Raw genomic sequence first — 19,128 nt, 5'->3', positions numbered from 1 at the left:
TGAGCAAATAATCTGAGAAGCTGGACTATATGAAGAATAATGTGGCATCAAGATTGGAGGGAGAGCCATTAACAACTTGTGATACTCTGATGACACAATTTTGCTTGCTGAAAGTGAGGATGACTTGAAGCACTTACTAATTAATATTGACCAGTATGCAGTATGGATTACATTTCAGTATAAAGAAAAAAAAAATTGTCACAACTGGACCTATAAGCAGCATTGTGATAAATGGAGGAAAGATTGACGTTGTCAAAGACTACACATTGCTTGTTTTTACAATTGATGCCAATGGAAGCAGCAGTCAGGACATCAGACAGCATATAGCACTGGGCAAGTCAGCTGCAAAGGACCTCTTTCAAGTACTGAGGAGCAAAGATGTCTCCTTGAGGACTAAGGTGCACCTGACATAAGCCATGGTATTTTCAATCACTTCATATGTATGTGAGAGCTGGACAATGAATAAGGAAGACTGAAGAAGAGTTGATGCTTTTCAGATGTGGTGTTGGGGAAGAATGCTGAAAGTACTATGGACTGCTAAAAGAACCAACAAATCTGTCCTAGAAGATGTGTAGTTGGAATGTTCCTTGGAAGCAAGAATGGCCAGACTTCATCTCACCTACTTTGGTCATGTTGCCAGAAGAGACCATCCCTAGAGAAGGATGTCATGCTTGGTAAGGTGGAGGGTCAATGAAAGAGGGGAAGACCCTCAACCAGATGGATTGACACAGTGGGTGTGGTGATGGGGTCAAGTATAGCAAGGATCGTGGAGCTGGAGCAAGACCGGGTGGTGTTTCATTCTGCTGTGCGTAGGGTAGCTATGAGTCAGAGATGACATAATGGCACCGAACAACAACAACAACAACAACACTATGTCCTCTCCCCTAAAGGCAGAGGCTGTGTCTTTTCTTCTCTGCATATCCAGGATCTACCAAAGCAAAGTGTCTGTCAGTTAGTAGGTTCTCAATAAACTCTGGAATGAATGGGAGACGGCATGAATACTGACTTCATTCTCTCCTAAATATCATTCTAGACCAACTCCATGAAGTCTTGTCTGATTCCTCATATTTATGGACTGAGATATCTCAGGGTTAAGAATGAAGTCCAAGACTAAGAACTGGATAATACAAGAACAGCTCTGAGAGGAGACTGAACACCTTCTGCCAGCTCCTCTCAAATGGAAATATATATATCCCCCAAACCAAACCAAACTCACTGCCATGGAACTGATTCTGACTCATAGCAACCCCCATTGAATTTTCAAGGCTGTAAATCTTTATGAAAGCAGACTGCTCCATCTTTCTTTCACAGAATGGTTGGTGAGTGCAAACCACTGACCTTTTGGTTAACAGCCAAAGGCCTTAACCACTATGCCACTATAATCCAGACCTCACTTAATAGTATGTAACCTTAAACAAGTCACTTAAATTCTCAAATCCTCATCCACAAAATGAGAATAGTAAAACCTACATTTTAAGGTGACTATGAGAATTAAGCAGCTCTGGTATAATAGTGGGTAAGGCGTTTGGCTACTAACCAGGAAGTCAGTGACTCAAACCCACCAGCCACTCCACAGAAGGAAGATGGGGCATTCTGCTTCGGTGAAGATTTGCAGCCCAATGGGGAAACCCAATGGGGGTTGCTATAAGTCGGAATTTACTCCACGTCAGTGAGTGTTGGTTTGGTGGCATAGTGGCTAAAGTATTTGCCTGCTAGCCAAAAGGTCAATGGTTCATACCCACCAGCCACTCTGTGGGAGAAAGATGAGGTAGTCTGCTTCTGTAAAGAGTTACAGACTTGGAAACCCCGTGGGGCAGTTCTACTCTGTCCTAAAGGGTTGCAATGAATTGGAATTGACTCAATGACAGTGAGTTTCAGTGGGAGAATTAAATGAGATAATCTATTCAGCATAGTGCCCAGTATTCAGCAAAAAAAAAAAAAAAAGCAACCAAACTCACTGCCATCAAGTTGATTCCAACTTATAGCAACCCCTTTGGATTTCCAATGCAGTAAATCTTTATGGAAGTAGATTGTGCAATCTGCCTTTTGTGTTGTGGCTGGTAGGTTTGAACCACCAACCTTCTGGTTAGCAGTCAGATGCCTTAGGCAGTGTGCCACCAGAGCTCCTTTAGCACTTAGTAAGTGCTCAATAAATCTTAAGTATTGTTATTAGTGTGTCTGAAACAAATCAGTGTAAAACATCAATGCTAGTTTTTTTTTTTAACATCAATTTTACCTTGTTTTTTGGTCCTCCATTTTTTTTTATAATTTTAGCTTTAAAAAGCTAATATATATATATATATGTGTGTGTGTGTGTGTGTGTGTGTGTATATATATATATATATATACACACACACACATATATATAACATTATGTGAACACAATATTACTGAATTGTACATATGAAGAATATTGAAATGGCAAATGTTTTGTTACATATATATTTACCACACACTCACAAAAAATAATATGATGGCCCAACCTAAATGTTTCCAGTTCCAGGCAGCCCTCTCTGCCTGCCAGCCATGCCACAGTATTCATCTTTCTTTTTCACTTTTACATTGTTTGTACCAAACATTGCACTATTCACTAATATCGATTGTACCATTTCCCACTCCACACCTGATCTGTCTGAGGGAACATCATTTTGACGATATTTTCTCTGGTTTTATGGCTGTGTCATAGCTTCATTTCTCTTTATTTGGCTCCTCTTATATTTTAGAAACATGGTTTAGTATTTCGTGCCACCACATTAAGGAAAGGCCTTAATTTAGGATACCCAGATTTTAGCTGGATGATTTACTAGATTCTTCTATCTCTGTGAAATGGAAGTAATGATGGCTCCTTTCCTAATTCTGAGGGCAGAGACACTTAAATGAAATGAGTGCTATGATAACTCTTCACAACTTAAATGAAATTCGAGACTACAACTTTTCTATTAAATGGAAACCTAAGTCAGCAGGCAAACTTTTCCAGGTGTCAACTTGCTATATTCCTTCAGATTTTTCATGCTTTGTTTTGGGGGTTGGCAGGGGCGGGTTACCCAATAAGCAAGATAAGCATGGGCTTAAGCACTGGTAAACCCACACTTACCTTGCTTACTGGGTAGTCCACCCCTGTCAGGGATCGTAAATTTGAAAAGTGGCTTTGATTCTGTAGGAAAGTGCTGTGGAGTTGGGAGAATGACAGATGCCAGCCATACCTAGAAGCAGAATCTTTGATGTGGTGGAAAAATGTGGAACTGTTCATTACAGATTAGTAAGTAAGCAAGCACAACTAAGCCTGTGCTTCCTTGCTTATTGAGTAATCTGACACAGAGTGTTGGGGATTTTTAGGATTTAATTCCAACTGGAGCTAGTGGCATTAAGCAGGACAATATGATTCTGGTGGCACAACTTGGTTGGAAGACATTTCTACAGCTCTAGCTAAGACCCGAGCAGCCTGTGGTTCTACCTTTTCATGTCTAATCTTACTTTCTTTGCCTAAAATGACTCATTACTTCCAAATGAGAAATACCTGCTGTCTCCACATTAAAGGCCAAGGACCCTTGGACCACTCTTTTATCTAAGAGATTTATTGCTGCTGTTGTTGTTGTTATGTGCCGTTGAGTTGGCCCCAACTCATAGCGACCCCTCCTTGGGTTTCCGAGGCAGTATCACTACAGAAGTAGGATTGCCCAATCTTCCTTCCACAGAGTGGCTGGTGGGTTTGAACCGCCAGCCTTCTGGTAAGCAGTCAAGTGCCTTAGGCACTATGCTACCGGAGCTCCTAAGAGATTTATTAATAAGAGCTTAATATTAAGGAGGGAGCTCTGGTAGCATAGTGGCTAAGGCACTTGACTGCTAACCAGAAGGCTGGCGGTTCAAACCCACCAGCCACTCCCCGGAAGGAAGATGGGGCAATCTACTTCCATAATGATACTGCCTCGGAAACCCAAGGAGGGGTCGCTATGAGTCGGGTCCGACTCGATGGCACACAACAACAACAACAATATTAAGGAACAGTTGAGGAAAAATGGGTCTGTAAAGGAAGGCAGGGTTTTGTTTTATTTTTCTTAACCTCTTCAGCCTATTTAACTCTGAGAGACAAGTTTGAGGTCTTCTCTCCTCTATAAGCTCAAACCCAGGACTTCTTATTCATTTTTATTAACTCAAATAACTTCTGGATTCCACAGCCTCTACATTTCAAATGGGGGAAAGTCCCTGAAGAATAAGCTATGTGAATAGTGAAGTATGTTATTTAAATCATATTTGTATATTTAAAGTTCCAACTTACTGTTTGTTTCCTCCTGGAAATTTTTCCTTGCAAGTAAAATACTCTGCTGGTCCATTTTGCATGTTAACATGCCTATCAATTAAAGAACTAGTGGAATAGAAAGTGATAAAAACTATAACTCTCACTCTGACCAAAGTTTGTGGGTGGGAAAAAAAATCAGTGACACTAAATGAGGCCTAGGGAATTTCTTTTCAGTTTCTTTTATCCTTCTTCCTTATAAACTATCTAACAAACAGAACTGAACTAAGCCTATGAAACCTGAAGAGATAATATAAAACCTGAAGAGATAACTTATTTCAGTATGAAAAATGAAAAGTTGTATGTATATATATGAATGAGATAATTAAGATTTCCCCACCTGGAATATTCTAAATCATTGGGCAGACTAGGAACTATCTGGACATTCATTGTTGTTGTTGTTATGTGCCGTTGAGTTGGTCCCGACTCATAGCAACCCCTCCTTGGGTTTCTGAGGCAGTATCACTATGGAAGTAGATTGCCCAACCTTCCTTCCACCGAGTGGCTGGTGGGTCTGAACCGCCAGCCTTCTGGTAAGCAGTCAAGTGCCTTAGGCACTACGCTACCAGAGCTCCTGGACATTCATTAAGAAACAAGAAATTGCTAACAACATTAGTACAAACATGCACACACAAGATAGCAACCCAAACTCTCATGTACTATCAGGGAAGTGTCAGTATTTTTTTCCTTCATTTAACATGCCAAACTGATTTTGAGAAGTAATTATTTACTGAAAATTCAAGGAAAAAAAAACTTTCTGTGGACAAACTCCTCTCATTGACTTTAGGAAACAGGTCAAGCCAAGGAAAAAGCAGTAACCTGAGCAAAGGGCTGAAAACCATTTCAAATGGATTTCTAGTTAAGCCTGAAAAACATTGGTTAATTGCTTTGTTTTGGGCTTCCTTTTGCTCTGAAACTGATGGTGGCAAACTTTTGTGACTCGCTAATTTTGAGTTCAGTTCTTTCTAGGGAGCAATGAGAAATAATTGTGGTAGATTCTGCCCATGGGGGACAGTGGAGACTAGCAAGAATTTATCATGCCCAATTTTCTCATCCAGTTGCTATATCACAAATTGGGAAAGTTGCATCTTGGAGCGTTTTTCCTTCTTTTGCAAGGAACCCTGAGACCTCTGCCCAGACTTCACTGTCACCGTCACAGTCACTCTCCTACTCTACCCCCATCCACGGAACCCACCAGGCACAGGTCTACTCCCAGGAGCAGCAACACAACAATGTATACTTAGGAGCTTTCAGGATCTGCTCTCCAACTCTCACCAAAGAAAATAAAAACTAACTGGCTCTTCCCAACCATTGCGAAGTATCATTCCGAGGAACACAATGTTGTTTTCGAGTCAATTCTGACTCATGGTGACCCTATAGTTCAGAGGGTTTCCTAGGCTGTAATCTTAATGGAAGCAGATTGCCAGGTGTTTTCTTCTGTGGGGTTGCTGGGGGCTTCTTCAACCTGCTGATTTTTAGGGTGCAGCTGAGCACTTAAACATTCCACCACGTGGACTCCTTAAGAAACACAATATGTTGTTGTTATGTGCAATCGAGTCAGACCTGACTCATAGCGACCTCTCTGAGTTTCCAAGGCAGTATCACTACAGAAGAAGATTGCCCAACCTTCCTTCCGAGGAGTGGCTGGTGGGTTTGAACTACGCTATCAGAGCTCCTTCTTAGAAACACAATATACTCTTTAAAATAATTGATTGTGCTTCAAATGGTAGCCTTCCTAAATGAAAAAGAAATGTGATTGAAACTTACCTGTTTGAGCCACACGTTTGTAGTCATCAGCTGATTCTTTTCATCCTAAGAAAATGACAGTAAAGAAGATATTGTGAATTATATACATGTAGAAATATTGAGAAGATGTAGGTTTTGTTATGCATATTTTCACCACAATAATTTTAAAAAGTTGTAAATTGAAACTAAGTGAACATTTTTGGGGAGATGTTCAAAGTGTGAAAGAATTCTCAAGAACTATTAAATGGTATATGATTCTAAAATATACATATTTTGTTTTAAATGGAGAATGATAGTTAAAGCAAGTAATAGTTCATTGTGGCAATGTTGTTGTTGTTGTTATGTGCCATCGAGTCGGCCCTGACTCATAGCGACCCCTCCTTGGGTTTCCGAGGCAGTATCACTACGGAAGTAGGATTGCCCAACCTTCCTTCCGAGGAGTGGCTGGTGGGTTTGAACCGCCAGCCGTCTGGTTAGCAGGCAAGTGTCTTAGCCACTATGCTACCAGAGCTCCCCATTGTGGCAATATTTGCATAAAATTGTATAACTCAGAAATCACTTTGAGGGTGTAAAACAGAATGAAATACTAGGTAATCTGAGGTGCACTAAGGTGAAGGAGTGTGGAAGTACAGTTTTGCATGCTTTTCTAGTAGGAATCTTGGGCACTGGGCCAGCTAGGGTCAGTGCATGGTTTTGCATGTTTGGTGGAGCAGCAGATGTGGGCAGTATGCAAGGATTATTCTGGGACTTTGGAGTCTCAGAGTAATGTAAATGATTAACCCACTTAGCAGCTAACCAAAATGTTGGACGTTTGAGTCCACACAGAGGACCCTCAGAAGAAAGGCCTGGAAATCTACTTCCAAAAAATCAGCCACTGAAAATCCAGTGGATCCCAGTCCTCCTCGGGCACCCACAGGGTCACCAGGAGTCAGAATTGACTCAATGGCAACTGATTGGGGTTTTAGTCTTGGACTTTGGGGGTCACAGCAGGAGGATTTTGCAGTATTTGGAGAGGAAGGTTCACTGGTTTCCCATGAACACAATCATGGCAGAAATACGGCCCAACAATAATAAGGTATGGGTGACTTCAGGGGATAGGTATAAATATAAAGGGGATTCAGGGAAGTGATGGGGTGCCCAGAGAGAGCAGCTCCAGAAACTGGGAGAAGGAATGGCATTCAGGACCTCTGTCATCTCTGCCTGCAGGTGACCCCTGCCTGCCCCTTCCCGCTCTGGCTGAAGGAGCCCAGGTTACACTGCATCAGTCAGAAACTGTGGCCTCAGTCCTCCCTTCTCTCCCACTCCCCACTCTGAGGCTCCAGCAAATCCACAGGGGCAATGCCTGTCACAGCAACCATATCCACGCCCCACCCCCAGTGAAAAGTCCCACACAAACAGTGTCACAATGAAAACTTACTCTGTGACACTCCTCATTCTTTCCTTGAGTCATTTCACTGGCTTCTTGAAGCAGACTTTCTCTCACAGTGAGTTATTTTTAAAATTAAAAAAAAAAAAAAAAAAAAGCAGACCCAGAGAAAGAAAGCAAACTAAAATCTGAGACCCACAAACAGGTTAAGGAATGCAGGGTCTTTTTAATGTAGTGCCAAGGATTACTCACCACGTCTACCAGCTGAGATATTTTCAATCCAAAATATACTTTTATGGTGTCATTCGAATTTAATACAGGGCGAACCCATTTCTGATAACCTTGGAATAAATGTCTGAGGAGAGCATCTTCATTTTCAGCTGCTGAACTGAATCCTGAGGCTTCTGTAACAATCATGAGGGAAACTGAATTAATGTGAGAAGCATAATGCTAGTTTTCCATCCTATGGTCTGAGTAGGGAAGCAGGGAGCTGAGTATGGCAGAGGGCTTCATGTATTTTATTTTTAAACAGCCTGAAGAAGTTTGCTGTGGCTGCCATAACAAGTGATCACAAACATGGTGGCTTAAAAGAACAAATGTATTGTCTCACAGTTCTGGAGGCCAGAAGTCTGAAATCAGAGTGTTGATAGTACCATGCTTCCTCCAGACCCTTTAGAGGAGAATCCTTCATTGCCTCAAATACCTGGTGGCTCCAGGCATTCCTTCACTTGTGGCTGCATAAGTCTCTGCCTCTATCTTAACATGGCCATCACTTCTTCTTTTTTTTTTTTTTTATCTTCCATATGGACACTAGGAGCTCTGATAGCATAATGCCTAAGGCATTTGACCGCTAACCAGAAGGCTGGCGGTTCCAACCCACCAGCCACTCCTTGGGAGGAAGGTTGAGTAATCCTACTTCTGTAGTGATACTGCCTTGGAAACTCAAGGAGGGGTTGCTATGAGTCGGGGCCCACTTGATGACACATAACAACAACAACAACATGGACACTTACTGTTGGACTTAGTATTCATTCCGATAATCCAGAATGATCTCATCTTGAGATCCTTATTTACATCTGCAATGACGCTTTTCCAAATAACATTACAATCATGGGGGGTTAGACATGGATATGTCTTTTTCAAGGATCATGATTCAATCCACTGCATAGCCTAATTCAGTAAAGACAGTTTGGAGTATACAGAGTTCTCTTAACCCCATTTTCCATACCTGCACCCACCCTCCCACCAAATGCACACAACTATAAATAAAATCTTTGCTTTATTTTAATTTTATTTAAGGCATTTATCTACTAACCAAAAGGTCAATTGTTTGAACCCACTAGCTGCTCCGCGGGAGAAAGATGAAACAGTCGCTTCCATAAAGGCCTTAGAAACCCTATGGGGCAGTTCTACACTGTCCTATAGGGTCTCAATGAATCAGAATGTATTCAGAGTTTTGTTCTCTCACAGAATTTTCCAATCATAGGCCAATATCTTGACCCCAAAACTATGATTATAGCTGTCCCTCCCACCTCTACCTTAGTTGTCTCAAAAGATTTTCCACTGATAGGGCCAATATCTTGACCCGAAAGGATCATCCACAATTCCCCCCCCACACGCTTCTATCTCAGGTCTCAGGCTTTCTCCTTACAAACACAGTCTCTGGCCATGTGCTAGTCTCTATCATTGCATCCTATTTGTCTCCTCCATGTCCCTTGATCTCTATGATGGCAAGGGTAGAGTCAGTTCTGTTTTACATTGCTTACCCAGCATGTAACCTAGTGCCCAGCACACAGCATTTTATATATATTTTATGTTCTAAAAAATAACTAAATATACTCTTTATATATATTTTTAATGAATGACTCAATGGATGGAATACATCAGGGCCTTTTTTTTCATTTAAGGAGTCCCTGGGTGTCACAAATTGTTAAGCACTCAATTACTAACCAAAAAGCTGTTGGTTCAAATCCACCCAGAGGCACCTTGGAAGAAAGGCCTGGAGATCTACTTCCAAAATATCAGTCATTGAAAAACCTTTGGAGTGCATTTGGTGTCAATTCCTACTCATGGCAACACTGACCTATGGTGTTGCCATGAGTTGGAATTGACTCAACGGCACCTGGCTTAGCTCCCACCTTCCATTTATTCAGCACATAGTCACTAAACACCTACCATGTGCTGTGCACTGTTCTCTTGCTTCTTCCTGGTGAAGTCTTCCCTTATGAAATCCTTTCTTGGTAAACAACCAGGTTCTAGCACTTCTCAATCACCAAATGTGTGAGAGACCAAGAAGTACTCTAATTTCAATCTTTAATCCTCAAACTGAGGACATAGTCTAAGATTGCAGTCCAGAGATGTGTTCTCTTTCTTTTCTGTGCCGTATTACCAAATTTAAGACAAAAAACCTATTATTTATTTAAATATTGCCCTCTTCTAGTATAGTCACTGGGTAATCTACTTCCGTAGAGATACTGCCTTTGAAACCCAAGGAGGGATTGCTATGAGTCGGATTTGATTCAACTCCACAGCAGTGAGTTTGGTTTTTGGAGTATGGGCAAGCATTTGACTGCTAACCAGAAGGCTGGCGGTTCAAACCCACCAGCCAGTCCTCAGAAGGAAGGTTGGGCAATCTACTTCCATAGTGATACCGCCTCGGAAACCTAAGGAGGGGTCGCTATGGGTCAGATCAGACTCAAAGGCAGTGAGGTGAGTATAGTCAAACCAAACCAAAAACTCACTGCTATCGAGTTGATTCTGACTCACAGAAACCCCCAGTGGGTTTCCATGGCTGTAAAAATTTATGGAAGGAGGCTGCCTCATTTTTCTTCCACAGAGAAGCTGGGGGGTTTGAACCATGGACCTTTTGGTTAGCAGCCAAATGCCTTAACCACTACACCACCAGAGCTCCTTCTGGTACAATCAGCACTCTACTTATATTCTATAGCAACTCAGTCTTCACCATATGCTTTACCATGAAAAACCTTTTTGTCTCACTGAGAGAAACACATGAAGGGTAATGATCACATACAAGACATACCTTCACACATTAACCCAGACAAAATCCAAAGATTCTTTCAAAACAGCACACACTCTTTCTATGTGCATTGCATTTTCATAAAAGCATTTTACTAAGACAGTAGCCATTAGAGGAGCATCAGGAACAGCTCCTCTGGTAGGCAGTGGGATGGGGGAGGTGGGCTGAGTGCTCTGACTGTACCTCAACCACTTTCTCTTCCACTCAAGAAAGCACTTTGCAATGAAAATGAGTAATGAGGAATAGCCTTACATTTGTACTTATTTATTTAAGAAGTTGACCACTCTTGAACTTTGATACTTCAACTATTGTTAGTAATAAGAGCTGCCTTGAGGAGCAGGTCAGCTGGGCAGCTGCCAGGGCATCAATCTGCAAGGGCCCCTAAAGCCTTACAGGAAATTGAAATTTCTCAAAGCTTCTTAGGGAAGAGGTGTTTACTTGCTCAGGCTCAAATTCTTAAAGTCATCCTGTCTCTTCTTTTTTTCTCCTTCTGTACTTCACTCTTAACTTCCTTCAAAATATATCCCCACTTTAACTGCTCACACTACCTTCACTTTTGTTGTTGTTGTTGTTGTTATGTGCCGTCAAGTTGGACCTGACTCATACCAACCCCTCCTTGGGTTTCCGAGGCAGTATTACTATGGAAGTAGATTGCCCCATCTTCCTTCCTAGGAGTGGCTGGTGGGTTTGAACCACCAGCCTTCTGGCTAGTAGTCAAGTGCCTTAGGCACTATGCTACCAGAGCTCCCACTACCTTCACTAGTACCCATTAATAACTAATTTCATATTGTCTCTCTTCTTTGTGCTATCTTTTCTTGGCAGAAGCCTTGTGTATATTTATATATTACACATTTGTACAGAATTTTGGAAGATTTTCAGTCTAGTTGCCAAATCGGGCTCCTTTACAGAAGAAATACCTTCAAAAATGAAAAATAAATAAAACCAGAAAATTTCTGTTTGTTAAAGCCATCCACTTGTATTTCTGTTATAGCAGCACTTGATAACTAAGATACCAGTGTCAGAGGATGAGTCTTCCACAAATCAAGGAAGAAAAACCTTAAATCTGTATACAGACCAAAACAGATCAAAAAAAAAAAAAAAAAAAAACCATAGGTGTATTGCTTTCTAATAACATCTTCAAGCTTCCTGAACATTTCCCAAAACAGAAACTGAAGTCACTGATGTTATTGGAGCAGATTTGGAGGGCAGGCTTGGAAATGGTCATGATTTGTCCTTCTAAAATAGGACATTATGAAGGGCAGGTGCTTCTCACAGTTGATTCTTTGAGGCCAGGGGTCCCATAAATATTTGAAGATATTTGATAAATGAACAAATGAATTCACAAATGAACAAAAGGCCATAGGGGGCACTCTCTATGCCACGGGGCAGGACGCAGAGTGGCTCTGGCTCACTGCTCTAGAGGAAAGAAGATCATATATAAGATCAGGATTTCCAAGATGAGTGGCCTTTGTTTTAAGAAATAATTGGGTTCCCAAAAAGTTGAGTGTACAACAAATTTTTGCAAATAGATATGTCTTTTAAATTAATTACAGAAGACCAATGCTTTAAGATACATCTCAATGACCCATTGACAAATAAAGAAACTTCTCTTGAAAGATGAGTGACCTTTCACCTGGGATCCATCTCTTTGGGGAGCTTGGATTTCCCATTGTTAGCTTTCCTAGAAGGGAAGTGCTATGGATTGAGTTGTGTCCCTCAAAAAGATCCAGGGTGGCACACCCACATACTCTACAGAAATTCATCTCTCTGAGTGATTGACTGCAGGGCAGCAGAGGGGCAACATTTGCATGAGGAAATGCAGAACACACAGGAGTGCATAACTATGAGGGGCAGGGATGGGGTGGGGTGGGTACTGGCTGGAGACTGGGTTAGGGTTGAGGATGGTAAATGGGGAGTGAAACTAAATGTACATATAATGTTGAAGGTAAAACAAACTGTACTCTGTAAACTTGCACCTAAAGCACAACAAAAAAATAATAAAATAAAAAATAAAATATATGTTGAATTCCTAATCCTGGTACATGTGAATGTGAACTTGTTGGGAAATAGAGTTTTTAAAGACGTTATTGGTTAAATTAACATGAGGTCATATTGGAGTAGTATGAGCCCTAATATAACATGACTGGTATGCTTATAAAATACAACATGACTAGTATCCTTATAAAAGAGGAAGAGAGGCACAGAGAGAAGAATGCCTTGTGGTGATGAGGCCAGAGATTGGAATTATGCTGCAGAGGCAAGACAAGGAATGCCCAGGGCTACAAGAAGCTGGGAAAGAAAAGAAAGGGTCTTCCCCTAGAGCCGCAGAGAGAGCATGACATCCTGAATTCAGACTTTTAGCCTCCAGAATTGTGAGGCAATAAATTTCTGTTGTTTCAAGCCGCCTAGTTTGTGCACTTTGTTATGGCAACCCTAGGAAGGATTCCAGCATCAATTAAAGAGGAATAAAAATGGAAATGATTAAAAAAAAAACAAAAACAAAAACAGAAAACTAAGACAATAGAGCTGGAAAGGAACCAAGAAATCATCTAGTCCCTCATTTTACAGGCAAAGCTACTGAGGTACCAAGAGCAGAAGTGATTTGCACATGGCCACCCAGCTAAATGAGTGGCCGGTGTGATCTCCTGACTCCTACGTCCATAATTTTCCACCATCCTGTAGCTCTTTAAAGAAGCTCTGGTTGCACTATGGTTAAGGCATTGGGCTGGTAACCACAAGGTCAGCTGTTCAACACTACTAGCTGCTTGGTGGGAGAAAGATGAGGCAGTCTGCTTCCATAAAGATGCTTCCACAAAGTCTTAGAAACCCTCTAAGGGGTAACTATGAGTAGGAATTGACTTGAAGACAGCAGTTTTGATTTTGGTTTTTCAGGTGGTTCTTTAAGGACTCAGGAGGGCACACAGCTGTTACTTCTACTATGGTCTGCTTCTTACCACATACATTTTTTTTCAACAATTCATGGTACTTTCTTTTGTTGTTAGCGTTATATCTTTCAAAATGCTTTACTGTTGTTTAAAACAATCTACTACCTGGAAGACTGATATTCTAAAAGCAGTTCACAAATAATATTTGTTTGGTTTTCAAGAGACACTAAAAATGGTGACGCTGTTCAGTGATCTTCCTCATGTCTTCCTTTGCTGTAGTTGGTACCTGCACTGAGTGTTTAGTTCTGGGGTGTTTGTATTGAGCACTCCTCTGTGATCACCCTCCTTGGAGGTAGATACCTAATACTTCTCATTGAAGGAGAGCTTCTGCTTAAAATTTGACCATAGTTTCCCTGCATTTCCTTGCTTTGAGTACTGCTGTGCACCTGCCTCTTCTTCCACACACACTTGGTTCAATGCATCATCTCTATTTTACTAAAAATCATGAATCATGGAAATCGTGGAGATGGCACAGGACCTGGCAACTTTTTGCTCTGTTATGAGTTGTTTTGTTCTGCAAGAGTTGGAGCCCACTTGATGGCAACTAACAACAACAACATTTCCATAAAAAATCCATGTCAATGCTCCCCTAAATTCTAGTTCTCCCCTTTTCTCTCCTCTCCCTCTTCTCCAGGCTTAATCTGGGACCAGATATACAACTCCACAAGCAGAGGGCACGAACAAGAGCGAGAAAACCAGAGGGCAAGGGTATGTGTGAGGGATTCAGACAGATAGAGCGGGAGATGGAGAACACCCTGCCTCATCCTATCTGTTTCCTCCACGTGGCAATCAGGCTGGGAGAGCACTCCAGGAGAACTGCTCTTGGCTCAAAATCTTGAGTCTTTTGCCAAGCTCAGCACTCAGTAGAATGAGACTCCAACAAATATTTATTTAACATTGAGAGGTCTTGGGCTCAGATTTAGAGACATGAATTCTGGTCCTGACTTCCAGCTGTGTGATCTTAACCTCTCCCAATCAAAACAAGGAATGGATGGTTTCTAAGGCCTTTACAGCTTGCACATCCTATGCTTTTAGGGTCTTTGTGTCAATGAAACTACTACAAAAGGTGGTCCTTAATGCCAGATATTTGCTGTGCCAAAGACACAAAAGAAAGCCAAAGCTTAAGGTGTGTCACCGATTGAAGAACAGCCCTTCATTCCTGGTTGGCATCTGCTGGAACAGAGACAGTAACCAGAAAAAGGTAACTAAAGCTATCAAGGGGTCAGTGGTGGTTCAGTGGTAGAATTCTCGTCTTCCAGGTGGGGGACCCAGGTTCAATTCCCAGCCTACACACCTCATGCACAGCCACCACCCATCTGTCCGTGGAAGCTTGTGTGTTGCTATGATGCTGAACAGGTTTTAGTGAAGCTTCTAGAATAAGATGGACCTGGGAAGAAAGGCCTGGCCATCTACTTCTGAAAACCAGCCAATGAAAACCTTGTATCTCCGCAATTCTACTCCCCTTCCCCCACAAAATTAGCCATCTATGACCACAATGGTCTGCTCCCAACCCAGCATGTGGATGATGTAGGACTGTGCAGAGTTTTGTGCCATTGTGCTTGCTGTCGCCATGAGTTGGGGTCTGACTCCAAAAAACAAAACTCATTGCCATCAAGTCGATTCCAACTCATGGAGACCTCCTTTGGGTTTCCGAGGTGGTAAATCTTTGCTGAAGTAAATTGCCCAGTTTTCCTTCCACAGAGTGGCAGGTGGGTTTGAACCTCCAACCTTCTGGTTAGTAGTCAAATGCCTTAGGCACTACACCACTAGAGCTCCTTTGGGGTCTGACTAGACAACAGCTAACAACATCAACAAAAGCTATCAAAGGTTAAGAGGATTCAACCTAGAGCTCCAGGGCTCTCTCAACCCTATTAAGTGGAATTGGGAGAGATTTGCAAGATGGGGCAATCTACGTCCATAGTGATACTGCCTCAGAAACCCAAGGATAGGTCGCTATGGGTCTGTCTGACTCAACGGCACATAACAACAACAACAACAACACCAGTTTGAGAAAAAAAAAAACACTCTTTTTGTGAGCCTAAGACGACTTTTGGCCTCTTTCCCCTCCTTACTCAGTCTCTTTCCCTCAGGCCCACCGCAACCCTGAGCTCTCCCCAATTCCTTCTTAAGACTCACTTTCAGCAAAATTTTGACAAACTCATTCACACAGATAAGACTTAATAAATGAAAGTTTTCATGATAATTTATGGATTTACTAAAGATAATGCCATTGTTTAGCTTTAGCCAGGAGAGCAAAGAAGTAATTGAAGAATTTCATACCTCAGCAAGTACGGTTCTGAAAGGTGCATTTTTGGTTTTTACACTCTTTGATATATTTTGGTTTTGCCTTCTATTATTACTACCTCTCCCCAACCCCCCAAAAAAATAAATAAAAGAACATTACAAACATAATAACCTCTTTTGTCAACACAGAGAGACAGCCTTGAGGGTAGAATCAAATAATAAATACTTAATAAATTCTTGCTAGCATGAGTGTTTTTAGAATGACTTTGTTTTGTTCCCATTTGCATCCCTGCCCATTAGAATCATGGTAAAGACAAAACAAACTGAAAAAAAAGAACCCAAACTCACTGCCGTTGAGTCGGATCTGACCCCTAGTGACCCTTCCTTGGGTTTCCCAGACAGTATCATTACAGAAGTAGATTGCCCAGTTTTCCTTCCGAGGAGCAGCTGGTGGGTTTGAACTGCCAACCTTCTGGTTAACAGTCAAATGCCTTAGGCACTATGCCACCAGAGCTCCCAGATGCTCAGTAAATATTTATTGAATGACTAAATTATTAAACTTAATTCATCATGTAGTAACAGTGATGGGAAGACACATTAGCTGTAGACCCTGCTTTCTGGGAGCAGACACAAACATACAAGTGCAAATTAGCAGTACAAGTGATGTCACATAGCTATACACAATTATCCTTTCTACTAAAGACAGGAATGTAAAAATGTGGGGTTGCCCCTTGTAATTTAAGAAAGGTAGTTTTGAGTAACAAAAAGAAACAATTTTCTAGCTAGCCATTGTGGAAAGCAGTTTGGTGGTTCCATAAAAAGTTAAACATAGGACTATCATACAGCCCAGCAATCCCAATCCTAGGCATATACTCCCAAAATTTGAAAGCAAGAATGCAAACAAAAATCTGTACATCAATGATCACTGCAGCACTATTCAACTATTCACAACAACCGAAAGGTGGAAACTACTCAAATGTTCATTAACAGATGAATGGATAAACAAATTGTGGTATATACAAACAGTGGAATATTACTCAGCTACAAAGAGAGATGAGGTCCTGATACATGCCACAGCATGTATGAATCTTAAAAACATTATGCCAAAGTGAAATAAGTCTGTCACAAAAGAACAACCACTATATGATCTCACTTATATGAAATATCTGGAATAGGCAAATATACACAGACCGAAGTTTAGTGGTTAGCAAGGGTGGGTGGGAGGGAGGGAGTAAGTAGGAGTCATTGCTTAGGGAGCACTGAGTTCTGTTAATGATGATGGAATCATTTGGAAAAAGGTAGTGGGGATGGTTGTACAACATGAAGAAGGTAATCAATGACACTGGATTGTACATGTGAATATCGCTGAGTTGGCAAATGTTTTGTTATTGATCCCAATGAAACAATTTTATTTATTGAGCACAATAAAACAATTTTTAAAAACTATTTTATTTACAGTAAAATTAAACAACTCAAGGTAAGTTAATCAGATCTAAAAATATAAATAGATTTCAAACGATCTGGCAACTTTCACAGATGGGAGATTCATTACAGGTTATTATGTAGATTTATTACGGATCTGTGACAGATGGGTACAGCCCAGTGTGCATTCCCAAACTCTTGCAGCTTACGTGATGGAGAACGAGTACCAGGCTCTTCTCCAACTCCAATTTTTTAATGTCATTATTGTTGTGCTTAGAAGACAATGAATCTCTGACCCAGAAGATTTATGCTAACAACCCTGATTAACCAGTGAGATGATTTCCCTCAGAAAAGAACAGTAAGAATCAATTCTTTCAAAATACATTGAGTACTCTTATAAATTAAGTAAAGAAAATATTAGAAACATGTAATTCATTGTACACCATGCTACAAGAAGCTGATTATTATTTTTATGATTAGCAAACTGCATTTAAGATTTCGTGGAAAACAAATGTAGTAATATTTGAAAGTGGGCTTGATGCTCTCTGCACTTAGAAATTAATTACTCTGCTTGTTTCCAGGATGAGGAAGGGCTGTTTTTGAAGATCTGATAATGTTTAGGTCTGCCTTGGGGCCCTATGACTTTTAAGTCTAGATTTATCTCTGGAGTTGGACAAAATCTCAGTACCTCCAGTTCTGCACCTGAAAATCGTAATACTCAAATGTCGCAAAAAATACTAAGGAGAAAGACATACTAATTGCTATGGAATGATGCTTCTCTCTCACCATCTGGCTCCTGACTGTACGTGCTCTCTGGTAGGTGGGAAGAGCTTTCTGTCTTTAAGTTACATACAGAGTGAAATGATTCCACAACTCAGAAACCTGGTAGATATGAATGATCACTGTTTGTAGACTGGTATTTTCTGCTCTTTACTTTTATCTTTATTCCTTTTTCCTTTCCTTTTATTCTTATTTGTTCTGTTTCCCTATCAAGCAAGAATTGCCCCATTTTCAGTTGGATAGTGTTCTTACAAAACAAATATGTTCAAAGACATTTGATATATTTCTGTATAAATGTGATACAAAAACATACTAAATATAGATATATACACAAATTCATTAAAGTATTTATATAGGTCTATAGGATGTATTGGACAAAAATATCTTCAAACAGATATAGTGTTATTAGCAGATACTATTCAGAAATGTTGACATGGTTCATTTCTGTGCCAAATATTTTAACAATTGTCTGAATAACTTTCAGTATAATGTTTTTCCTACTTCTATATTTTCCTTCCAAGCTAAGAATGATTCAAAAGGAGCAATTTAAAAAATGACAAAAGCATAAACATTATGGAATTCACAGATAAGATTTCTTTAGCAATACACAGATTTCATAGAATTACTCTCGTGATCCACATTTTCAAAATTAGCCTAAAGATATCTATATATTACATTCTGTATTTCTAATATTATCAACACCATGGTTTTACCTCCCTTGCTTAAATAATTCTACAATTATAGCTTTGAGTTAGTTGAACTTGAGCTTACCTGAGGCAACAAGGACGATGAGTGCCAGAACAAAATCTGGCAGCATCATGATGTCAGTTTCAGAAATATTTCTTCCTTTCTAACAGCAGAGTATTTTCATTGTAGAATGGGTTTTCAGTAAGAAACTGTGGTGGCTTATAGTCCAAAATGGAACCCAAGGGGAAAGTAGACACCTGAATTGGGGTAAAACACTTTCAAGTCATTTCACATCAGTGTGATGTTTCTGAAAGTACACTTCATTGATTTCCAGTCAGCTGTCAGACTGTGTAAGTCTAAAAACTATCTCTGGGTCCTAACTCCTGACTTATTAATTTACTTTCTCATAAAGAGATGCAGAGCAATAGAGAAAGTCTGAAGCTGGACAACCTACCGAATATTCTGGGGTATTTTTCTTATTGTTGGAGATCTGTTTAAAGGAGGAAAAAAAATGCATTTTTAAAAAATGCTTTTTATTGAAATACAATTTATGTACAGTTAAATACACAAAATCAAAGTGACATGGGTCAATGCATTTTTTTTTTTT

The 19,128-nt window shown here is 40.4% G+C and overlaps 1 protein-coding gene across 1 annotated transcript in view; it reads right to left on the bottom strand.

The window, feature by feature from the left end:
* The window catches only part of CHRNB3 (cholinergic receptor nicotinic beta 3 subunit), a 55,068-nt gene extending 36,414 nt beyond the window's left edge, over positions 1 to 18,654 (bottom strand). The window contains exons 1-3 of the mRNA XM_007935072.2: positions 18,606 to 18,654; positions 7,659 to 7,810; positions 6,062 to 6,106 (exon numbers count right to left, since the gene is read on the bottom strand). Coding sequence (XP_007933263.1) covers positions 6,062 to 6,106; positions 7,659 to 7,810; positions 18,606 to 18,654 — 246 coding nt within the window. The remainder of the gene's footprint in view (positions 1 to 6,061; positions 6,107 to 7,658; positions 7,811 to 18,605) is intronic.
* Between the last annotated feature and the right edge of the window lie 474 nt (positions 18,655 to 19,128).

This window comes from Orycteropus afer, unplaced genomic scaffold, assembly GCF_000298275.1.
Source record: "Orycteropus afer afer isolate SDZICR_OR568_19922 unplaced genomic scaffold, OryAfe1.0 scaffold00024, whole genome shotgun sequence".
In the NCBI taxonomy this organism is placed as follows: Eukaryota; Metazoa; Chordata; class Mammalia; order Tubulidentata; family Orycteropodidae; genus Orycteropus; species Orycteropus afer.
This window is presented reverse-complemented; position numbering and strand designations above follow the sequence as displayed.